The following is an 11,560-nucleotide window of genomic DNA, read 5'->3' on the forward strand; positions in this document are numbered from 1 at the left end:
GAGAATCTCAAGCAGTGGTGGAGATCACATAAAGTTAGGGGACCGCAGATACTAGAACTAGACCTTTTATTTAATGAAAGAAAAGGAGTAAATCTTAAAATCAGTTTAGCACAATTTAACAAGTAGCCAGTGAATCTGAAAAATTCTGTTGTCCCTAGCCTGCAGCAGCATTACTAATCATCTGCAGTCTCTAGATGTTTCACATGCTAGAAACTAGAGGGGACATAGATCATAGGAAACAGATTTCTTTTTACATTTTAAATTTTAAATGACCTTTTAAGGAAAATATGGAGTCTGTAAATATCTGGCAACTGAGGACACCAGTTGATGGACTTTTGGGAAAGGAATGTTCTCCCATTTTACTCTGACAGGATTATAGTAATTAAAGGACCCAAGATAGATCCTTGGGCAATACCACAGATTAAAGAGAGGACACACCAGGTATCAGGCTTATATAGCATCACTTCTTCTTGCTACTTGCTGCTAAATATCAACAAGCAAGGCCCATAAACAGCTTCTCCATTTTACCAAAGTCACTGTGTCAGGACTTCTGATAGTGGTGCTCATAAAATGAATGAGTAAAGAGAACAGAACAACCTCATAGGAGCTGACAGTGGGGGTAAAACAGACAGCTGGTTAACTCAAGTAACATATCATTAAAATGAATAATAATGATGAACAACACAGTGAATAAATTCCAGTTTTTTTTATTGATATTTTTGCTTCTTCAGAAAACCAGATATTGCATCTATTAGAGGAGCGTATCTTGCAGAAGTCTTGTACTGTCTATGAGGTAAATGTACTAACTTTGTAATAGTCACTGTTGTTTTTGTTTTAACATTTTAAGCCAGAAGACAAACATCAGATTATCCAGAAATAAAAGAGGAATCTCACCAAGTAACATTTACATATATCTTTATTGTGCCAACTGATACCATGTAAATAAACCACCAAATGGAAGCAGTCAAAAGGAGGAAGAACACCAAGCTTACACAGCAAAGTTTACAAAAGACTCATTTACTAATAAAGTTGGCTTTAATTTTAGTGTAAAAATGATATTAATAATACCAGAGAGAAATCTGCAATAATATGTATTTTACTCATACAAACATTATCAGAAATAATATTTTCTTTCTTCATATGGCAGAAATAAGTATGTATTGATGAACAACTTGAAACTTTTTAAATTCTCCATTTCTGACAAAAATATACTCAAGACTTCACATCTAGTCTAGGAAAATAGTGCACAGCAATGGATTAGTTAGTAAAGAATAATGCCAAAGACACGGCTATATTGGTATACAAAAGTGTTCATATATTAAAATATAATGGAACAACCATCCACAGACACAATCTTTTATAAATCTGAAAACACTGTCAGTGTTTTCAAAGTCAGCTTCTGTCAGTTCTGACCAGATCTCGATGCAATAATGGAAAAGAACCAAAGAGGTGCACCATATTGCTTTAATGATTTAGTGATGACTATAACTGAGAGATGAGGAGTGACCTCATCTCTCAGTTATAGTCATCACACCTTTCTCAGCTCTAAAGTCGAGGTAAATGAGTCGACTTTCAGCAGATTGTTACACCGGACTGGCATTTACAGTTTTTGTGTGTTTGGCACTTGCAGCAGCGTAATTCACCAGTCAGTCGCTAATCAATGATTTAGATCAGTGAGCTCTAAATGATTATCAAAACACAATAATGGAGAAAAAAATATCTATAAATACTCAAGTAAGCTCTGCCTTACTTTAGCTGTTCTAAACCTTTAAAAGTTTGTTTTCACTAATCTGGAAATGTGAGGGCAACAGTCTTGGACATTTCGTGGCATTTTCACATCACATTTCAGATTCAGGGAATAATTTAAATGAACTGGTGCACAGGCAAGTGTTGAATCCAGTATGAATACCTTCAAACTACTAATGTGTCACATCTCTCTGAAAGATTACGATGGAGTACAGAGAGACCGATTAGGACTGATGGTTAGAATGCTTTCATACTGGCCAACTAAAACATTCTTGTTCACGATATGAATCAAAGCACCCCTCTCATTCTCATGTGGTCTGTATATGTACATGGCTCAGCTACTATTTTCCCTTAAACAGTCAAAACTCAGTCAAAGCAGGGAAACAAGGAAAAGTACAGTACAAAATACAACATCAATGATTGTACAGAACACCTGCAGGAGTCACAAATGTCTTCAAAGTGTCTTTTTGTCACAGAAGACTTCAGATTTGTCAAATGTGCACTTCAAGTCATTAAAATCTCACTGAAAAAACTGAACATCGGGTGAAATTTCTCCGATTTTGTGCAGTTATCGGATGTGACGGTGGCCTGGCAGTCAGTCGCCTGATAGTGCGTGGAGTGGAGCTCACATGCAGTTGACCACGTTGCTGGAGCCTTGTCCGACGTCTCTGATCTGGCTGACGTGAGACGAACAGACAGCGACTCCAGCTCCAGCACGGCAGTGAGACACTGAGCCCACCAGCTCCCATCTGAACAGCAAAGATACACAAATCAATAGACAATTAACAACAAGAACACTTTGGACTTTTAGAGGTCATTTTAAAATTCCATTATTTAGAAAACTACTCAAGTCCTTCAAATGTTTTAGGCTAAATATATGGTACATATATAATGTACCACATAATCTATAATTATGGACTTATGAGTGTCTAATGAGTGTAGCTAAAAAAAAACAAACAATCAAATTACAATGATAGATGGTTCAAGTCCCTATATTTTAATATTAATTTTAATTTTCAAATCAAGTGAATGGTTTATCGGTATCCAAGCAGTTGACATAATGTATTCTTGTAAAAAGATGATTAATGATGTTGGATCAATTTGCCCACTGCCAGTAACCCTACTTTCATCAGACTTTTATTAAGAATCATCTAATAATATAATACCTAATTTTTGCTTTTTTCTGTATATACATATTCTTGAAGAATAATAGTGGGGAAAAAACACATTTGAAACAGGAATGCATCCAGAACATTTACTGATCAGTTTTACGCCCACTGAAAAAAGTTATTCTCTCACACCTCTGTACATGTAGAAACACAATCCTCATTCTTCTCCTACTGACCTGTTCATTCGTGGCTCAAAAGCCTCCACTGTGTTCAGGTAAATGTTCCCATTGTGTCCCCCGACTGCAAACACTCTTCCCATTACAGTGGCGACCCCGACCCCTCCACGTGGGGTGGTGAGCTCTGACACGTACTCCCAGCGGTGCATTCGTGGGTCAAAGCGCTCTACGGAGCTCAGTGGCGAGTTGTCATCAAAACCACCTTTGGAAAATTATAAGACAGTCATAAAAATTTTATTTTGGGGGGGGTTTTAGGATGTTGTTATAAATGTGAAACTCCCATGCGAAATAAAAAAATGCGTGAAATGCTGAGAATATTAGTAAAACCTCACACTCAGGTTTAACACCTGTTTTTTAACAATCTCCCATAAAGACAGCATTTAACGACCTCCCCAGTACACTTAATGATGAGTTTTGACACCTCAGTATAGATATCAACACTATGATGACTATTAGAATACTTTCTGTGGGGGTTTCAAGGGTAGCTGCAAACCCTGACTCATTACTCAAACAAACGTAGTTATTTTGTTCTATAAGCAGCTCTACAAGTAGCTATACAACAGTATTACATGTTTTTACCTGAAGCTGGTGAACCTCAAACAACTCTTTAAATTGAGGTGATGCAATAAAATCCTCTTTCTGTGAATCAGTTACCAAACAGCTTTACAAACAACGAACTTTCAGCTTTCCAGATTCGAGCATTTGTTTGGTTCACCAAAGAAGCACCCATGAAAGAGGAAGCTAACGTTGACAAACTGCATCAGATAAATTCCGTGCAGTAAATTCCAACAAACATTATTGGCCTATCCAACGAATCAGCCTGTAGAGAAGAATATGACAAGTGTTCTCCTACAATTCCTCTTACCCACTACATAGAGGCAGCCATTGAGTTTGCTGACTCCATTTCCAGCCCGACGCTGTCCCATCTCGCAGACCTCCGTCCACTTGTTGAGATGAGGATTAAACCGTTCCACACTGGACAGTGACGCCACACCGTCGTTGCCTCCCACAGCATACACAAAATTCTGAAAATGGGAGAGTATAAAGTAGTTAAGTGCTGAGTACATATCACAGATCAGATAGATGTTTTTGACCTTTCACTTCAGTTTTACCCCCAGTGCCACAGATCCAACTCCTCCCCTGGGGGTGTTCATTGGCGCCACAGCACTCCAGCAGTCACTTTCGATGTCATAACGCTCCACGTCGTTGAAACAGGAGTTGTCGTCCAGACCTCCAATAGCATATATAGGACCACCAAGGGCTGCCAGGGCTATCCCCCTCCTGAAATACATATGTTCATGAAACTTGCCATACAGTTAATGCTTCACAGAAAGAAATGTACATTCCCTACTATGGAACAGGAATTTATGCAATCAAAATTTGTAATTTTTTTCTTTCTGTGTGATCATTAAAGATTTTTAAATCACTCCAACTTTTCTTCAGGAGTTGCACTGGAGCAAATTTTCGATTGATACCTTTTGGTATTCATCGACGCTTTCATCATCCACTTGTTAGTGAAGGGGTCAAACATCTCCATGTTTCCCAAGTGTTCATTACCATCATGGCCCCCAACAGCATAAACTTTGCCTGAAGAAAACAAATTGTAATTTCCGGTTTGTTTACCATCACATGACCAGAATATGAACTGATACCATTAATATTGACATACCGCACACTAATCAGAAAATCACTGATTGGCCACATCTTATAAGTCCTATTAGTATCAAGCATTAGCAGCAGATCCTTAATGTCCAGTTAATTGGAAGGTGCAGCTCTCCTGGATCAGACTCATCTGTTCATTTTTTTCATGGTTATGATTTCTTTCTCCTCAAGAACACTTGCACCACTGCACAGCAGCATCCGACTGACAACCATATTGGTATGAGACAATTTAACTGTGTGAGTGATCAGGAGAATCTGGCTCATCTGTGCCCACTTTTGACTTTACTGAGTATGTTGTACTCTACTCCCTCAGCTTCCATAGCTCAACATTTCATCGTTCAGGTGAAAATGTTCTTGTTTACATTCTGTAATGCAATCATACGAAATCTTTCTTACCTCCTACAGATATTACGCCCACGTGACGCCGTCTGCTGTTCATTTCAGGGCCAAAAAACCAGCTGTTCTTAGTGATGGAGTAACACTCAATGCTGCGAAACGGGTCACCAGAACCGCCCCGGCCACCCACACAGAACAAAACTCCTGAGGAAACAATTGGACAGAACAAATGCCTGGCACTCTGAGGTCTTCAGAAAGAAGATGAAAAACACTTTAGCCAACATGGAAAAGTTAATATAAATTACAAGTTATTAAAAGTTTTGAAAAATTTATTTGAGCATGAGATTCAGGGCCCTTATTTTTCATGGCATGGCAGCAACCTTTAAACTCAGTGCAGTGTTTTTGTTACAATCCCAGAGAACAATCCACAGGTGGACAGAGCAACCCACACATATTAAAATTACTCGCCAGAAGCAGGAGAAAGCTATTTGTTAGCATCCGAGTGAAAATTAGGTCTTGAATTTCTTTACTAAGAGAAGTCTGGAAACATCAAGCAGAGCATTGCTTTCACTTATACACTGTCCTACATTTCTTTTAATAAAAAAAAACATGTTTGCAAACCAATGCAGTGTGACATCGGTGCATCTTCTAGAAGCAAAATATAAAGTCTTTCACTCCATTTATTGTATCTGCATGACGGACATGACACAAACTTGTAACAAAATACTTGGAACCCCTGAGACACCCCCACCTTTTCCCCTGTGATGGTGTGACAGTGTAGGTTTTTTGTCACTTTTGCAAAATAACTGCGGAAAGGCATAACTGATCATTGGTCTTTGATCAGTGGGTTTTGATCAGTGGTTGTTGATCAATGGTCATGATAATTTGCATAATTATTATTAAGGAACTGACCTCCCAGCCCATTGTTCCTTCAGTGGGCTGGTTTTAGTCATTATGCAAATGTACTGTTTATAAGATTGGGGAAACCTGCAGTCAGCTGAGACTGAAGAAGTCACTTGGATGAGTGACGAAACGTTTCTCCCACAAAACGCTACGTCCAGATGAACAGAATCAACTTTTGGAGAAAGGCATAATATGTTTACCATTTTCCCAAAGCCTTTGTCCATTAAAGACACTCAGCTTTGGCCAAATGGAATAGGACTGCAATTGTGATTTTAGTGTATGTTGGTGAGCTGACACACTCTACAGGCTCACTTTATGGACATTTGAGATTAGCAAACATTGTACTGTTTCTCTTGACCTTCGTGCATGAATTACATTTTAGGTTGTGGTGTTTTCAGGTGGCTGAAGTATTGCCCATTAAATGTCCAGTACCTTCTGTTGTAGCAGATGTCATCTGATTTTTGTTGTACATCTTCCTTTTAACATAGTCTTACTTGGCCAGATTAATCCAGGAAACCTCAAGCTGCATGGTACAAGGAACAGCTGTGATTGGCTCGTGCAGTCAGGCACTGATTCAAATCTTTCCCTCCTGAACGCCTACTAGGGGTAACCCGAGTTTCTCTTTTCTGAACGGAGTAATTTCTGTCCTATTTCAGGCCTGCTTCAAAAGTTATTGGTGATGGTTTCTGACTATATAGCTTACTAGGGCTACCCTCAGATCAACCTGGAACCTATTCTAAATTGTCATCAAACCTCGTCTTTGTTGATATTTACCGAGGAGTAAAACCTGGTCATTAAGGGTACAGGAGAGGTCATTAAATGTCCTCTTTATATGGGAAGGAGTCAAGGATTGGCTTTTGTGTTGAGTTCAATTGACAGAGCACGCATTTTCGATATCGCTCGATCATGTGTACATTTAATGAATTCAATTAATTGCGCAACCATACTTTAGACTGCTATAACATGCCTCTGCAGCTCAGCAACGATGTCTCACTGCCACCTTTTCAATTTTATTATGTTTAATTCTTAAAATGCAAGCACAGTTACACGTTACAGTGACTATTTGAAGTGAGGATCATTAGGAATGATGAGATAGTTTGGGTTGTTTCAGTGATACTCATCAGCACTGTGCTACTTATCTCTAGCTCAACTATAATTAAAACCCCCAAACCATCTGCCTATAACAGCAGATTTAAGGTACTAATGTAATGTAATGTAAATAGGTCCATAACTGCACATGAACTTGCAAAAAGCCACATGGTTTTATGTCTGCAAGTGTGCTTTTATAAAGATAAGAAAATGTGCTGTAATGACTTTCTAAATGCCATAAAACAAAAGACTTGTTACATGCTCACAGCAGAGCACCACCATATAAAGGTACCTGCAGTGTGCTTCCTGGGTATGGTACGGACTGAATACTCAAAGTCTGGAACCACCTTGTTGTTGAGGTGCAGGTGGTAGTTTCTGGCTTCATCCATCAAGTCACGACAGCTCAGGTTACCTTTGATCATCTCGTCTTTTGCCACAGTTCCAGTCAGAAACTCTACTGGTAGTAGGGGCAGGCGCACCTAAAGGAGAGACAAACATACATGCGGGTGTCATGCGGATGCTAAAGTGATTATATAACACTCCTTTTACTCACAGTTATTCCCCTAAACATTCAGGTAATCAGTAAACCAGGTGATAAACTCTGACTTCTGACACACATTCAAGATTATAAAAAAGAAAAAAGAAAAAAACCTTTCCAGGCCATTCTCAAACCTGAGACATGATCTGGTCCAGCCAGGCCTCGTGATGCTGTGGGTTTGCGTTTAGCCATTTCACTGCTGCATTGTACACCTGTGTCTCTGAGTGAATATTGAGGTCGCTGGAGGACAGTAATGTACGCAAGTGCTGGGGAGACACACATGTGAAGTCCTCACACTCCACTACCTCTGTGAAGTGCTCGCAGGCGTAGCGGTCAGCCATGTCCATCAGGTCCACCCGATTGTGGCTCTCGGCAAAGGTTCGAACTGCCAGGCAGTTGGTGGGGTGAAAGTGTGCCTTCATGTATTCACAGCAGGCTCTCGCCACCAACTCAACCTATTCGAAAGAGGCAATAAATCAACTTCAAATATTATGAGTTGTATTATATAGTTCAGTGTTCTTCTAGATTAAAACTGTCATTATGCATTAATGTGGTAAATCAAAACTATACTTGAAATGCAGGACACCTCTGTTCATGTTATAATCAGATGCTCGTGCTTGTTGTGCTTGTCTACCTGAAGGATGCAGGCAGCATAAAGCAGTGGCTGGACATTATCCACAGTTAAGGTGAGCTTGGAGGAATAAGCAAAATGCACCAGGTCCTGAATGGCATCACCATCAAAGTCTTTAATTTCTATCAGTTCCTGCTTGGCTTCAGACATCTCTGACAGAAACATGGCCCTGAGGAAATGAAAAAGTCACTTGAAAAGAAAGATTCAAAACAAGGCACCAGCTAATGTTTAAAAATGCAACCATGGTTCACATTACAAGTTGCCAAAAATCAAAACTTATAGCAGTAACCTTTTAGTCTATAAAAACTGATTTTAGCTGAAAATAAACTTTAAACACTAATAAGAGTTTGGATTTTTAAATAAATTATTGTAATGTAAATATTAAAAATTTTTCAAATACTGTTCATCTGCAGTACAGCGTTCCCTCGTTTATTGCAGGTGTTACGTTCCAAAAATAACCCGCGATAGGTGAAATCCGCGAAGTAGCGAACTTTATTTTTTACAATTATTATAGATGTTTTAAGGCTGTAAAACCCCTCACTACACACTTTATACATTTTTCTCAGACAGGCGTAAACATTTTGACACGTTTCTCTCTTGTTTAAACTCTCTCAAAGTTCAAACCTTCGTAGAAAAATAAGTCCAGTATCATAGAATGAAACCAAAGTCAAACCATGTTTTCAGGTCCCGAACATGGGAATAGAGCAGCTGTGAGAGAATTCAACATTAATGAATTAATGGTACGGAAGTGGAGGAAGCAAGAAGAATGAGTTGAGTAAAGTTTGACTGGTTTCACTTAATGCGCCTTATAATCCTTTGACGTTGACACTGTTGTGTTTGTTGTCTTCTGCTAGCGACAATTTATGTAAATTTGACAAGCTGAACGCATTCTGTACTGTACAGGAGACACGGCACGAGATTTATTGAAAATTGTCTACAGCCGATCAGGATGCAGAACATCCAGCTGTAAAAAAACAAAACAAAAACGAATATGCAAAATTGCACACAAAAAAAATCCGCGAAACAGCGAGGCCACGAAAAGTGAACCGCGATATAACGAGGGACCACTGTATATGTTTTTTTTGTTTTTGGGCTCACCGCTTCTTTTGTCTTTTTTTTTTTGGTGAGGACACACTGCACACCATGCTGTTGCAGGTTTTGAGCTGATAGATCTTTGGGAATCATCTTGTTGTTGCAAAAATACCAATTTATGCATTTCTCTGAAAACTGTCAGCTACAAGGACTGAAAATGATTGAAAAAGCAGCCAACGTCGTAAAGAAAAACTAAAGAAAAAGTAAAACTTAACAAAGAAAAGGTGGAAAAGTCACTGGTTTGCCAGTTTTGGCCATTGTTTTCTTATTTATTTGCAAACTGGATATGATGAGGGAGTTGTGGACCGTTCTTAGAACACAATATACAAAATCAAACCATACTGTGTTAGATAAGGCTTAAAACTAACAACTGAGACAATAAACCCGTTAGTAAAACTTTGTGTCCTTAGGTCGTACATTTTTCTGTACAAGCAGATATCTTTTTTTTTTTTTTTTTTTTTAAATCCAAGAAGTCTCCCCCTATGGCCGTTAGAAAAATCCCCAGGGTTAAGACACCATACAGGCAAAACATACCTGAAGTAAGGGATAACACAGGCCAGCACCAACTTGTGACAGTGTATCAACCTGCTGCCAACCTAGAAAAAGAAAAACAGAAAATACATGATAGCACACTTTGACATCATTACATTAGGGCTACACAAATCAAATTTTAATCTCAATCGAAACTAGTTTCCTTCAGTGATACTGAAAAATGTGTGCTCCAACAGTGAAACAAACTCAAGCATTCCATAAATCACTGCCTGACTATATGTCTGCATGTGCCAAACACCGGAGTTCCCTTTACCACCCAGCATCATGTTTCCTGGAATAGTGTGGATGAAGTCAGAAGCTGATGAACTTGTTCCTTCAAGTGAATCATCATCTGCAGTTTGGGTTTAGTGCAACCACAATAGATTATGTTCAAACGATTACAACACAACACAACCCACCTAACATATTAAGCGCTCTGAAAACACACCACAAACCGCAGTATGATAATGAATAAAAGCCAAGAAGAACAATCCAAGGTGAACCTGGCAACACCAACTCAAACGTCCACGAAAGCTGTGCAGCGCGACAATGCATTCATGGAGCTTACAAACACTGACTGAAATCACAGACACAACTGTATTCTTTTTGGCTAAAGTGTGTCCACTAAACATGATGAGTAAATGGATGTTTCAGGAAAATAATCAACTTTACTACAGAACATATTTTATCCCCTCATAGAGTTATGTGTGGCGATAGCTGCGCTATATACAAAATGAGGGACCTCACTGCTGTCAAATGCTTTGCTACAAGTTTTATTCACATCATGAAAATCCAATAAATAGAGTGAAACGTTAGCTCCTAGGGGATGCACTTGAGCCAGGTGAATAAACATCTTTCACCATGTAAAAGAGAAAGCAGTGCCTTGTGGATTTATCTTTGTCTTTTCTTTGCATTACAGTTTTCCTGTGAGGGCTACACCCAAATCAGGTGGATAAGGGGGACCAATTTTATTTCGATACACAGATCTGTGTATTATTAAGAATGTAATATGGATTATATAGTAGAGGTGGGAATCACCATACATCCCACGATACGATATTATTGCAATTTTTAAAAATATTTTGCGATATTCAGATTCTGTACATAAAGGTAAACTTTATCAATATTCATTTTATCTAATATCAAATCTCACACTCAGTCTTTCTCTCATTTCAGTTTTATTGTTGACAAACTGAACGGTTTGTATTACAGTCTAGTCCAACTTAAATGAATGCAACCATCTGGTACAATTATAGTTATTCTGATTATGCAATTTATGAAAACTATGCAGCCCATTCAGCAACTGAAGAATTTGAAAGTAAATTAAAACAAAATATAATTTTACATTAAATAAAAAAGTTTTAAACTTAATTAAAATAAAACATGTCTTAAATTAAAATAAGTAAACTGTCATGTTTATTGCTGCCAAAAAAAAAGTTAAACACATTTGGACAGTGAAGGAATGTCAGGATTCTTGCTCAGAAAAAGGATCAACATGCTCTGAAGTCAGAGCACAAAAAACTTTTTGTAACAAAATATTGATTTCTGCTGTCCCTGTATCGATACATTATTAGCAAACAAAATATCACGATACTACACAGTATCGATTTTGCCCCCACCCTATTATATAGTATAGTATTATACTTCCATGAAAGAGCAATAAAAAGTTTTTTTACCATGGAAATCA

General features: G+C 38.3%; 1 protein-coding gene across 2 annotated transcripts; it reads right to left on the reverse strand.

Annotated features, from left to right (window-relative positions):
• Nucleotides 1-898: 898 nt before the first annotated feature.
• On the reverse strand, nt 899-10,989 carry klhl8 (kelch-like family member 8). Of its 2 annotated transcripts, none has more exons than XM_085167972.1 (10): nt 9,877-10,989; nt 8,254-8,419; nt 7,925-8,074; nt 7,374-7,560; nt 5,150-5,293; nt 4,567-4,678; nt 4,204-4,372; nt 3,957-4,116; nt 3,092-3,293; nt 899-2,495 (listed from the first exon to the last, which is right to left on the reverse strand). In XM_085167972.1, exons 2-10 carry the CDS (start codon nt 8,413-8,415, stop codon nt 2,372-2,374), a joined length of 1,410 nt encoding a protein of 469 aa, XP_085024098.1. In that variant the 5' UTR covers nt 8,416-8,419; nt 9,877-10,989; the 3' UTR covers nt 899-2,371. The 2 variants fall into 2 exon arrangements, with proteins under 2 accessions (XP_085024098.1, XP_085024097.1); XM_085167971.1 differs by having other exon boundaries at nt 7,754-8,074; nt 9,877-10,980.
• Between the last annotated feature and the right edge of the window lie 571 nt (nt 10,990-11,560).

Source organism: Neolamprologus multifasciatus, chromosome 7, assembly GCF_963576455.1.
Source record: "Neolamprologus multifasciatus chromosome 7, fNeoMul1.2, whole genome shotgun sequence".
In the NCBI taxonomy this organism is placed as follows: domain Eukaryota; kingdom Metazoa; phylum Chordata; class Actinopteri; order Cichliformes; family Cichlidae; genus Neolamprologus; species Neolamprologus multifasciatus.

What these genes read in the sequence shown, in the direction of transcription:
- klhl8 (XM_085167971.1), bottom strand. Translation starts at nt 8,415, where the DNA reads ATGTTTCTGTCAGAGATGTCTGAAGCCAAGCAGGAACTGATAGAAATT. An exon ending in TTGGATCTGTGGCACTGGGG is followed by an intron (nt 4,117 to 4,203) that starts GTAAAACTGAAG and finishes TCCCATTTTCAG; the next exon opens with AATTTTGTGTATGCTGTGGG. An exon ending in TTTGAGCCACGAATGAACAG is followed by an intron (nt 2,496 to 3,091) that starts GTCAGTAGGAGA and finishes TTTGCTGTTCAG; the next exon opens with ATGGGAGCTGGTGGGCTCAG.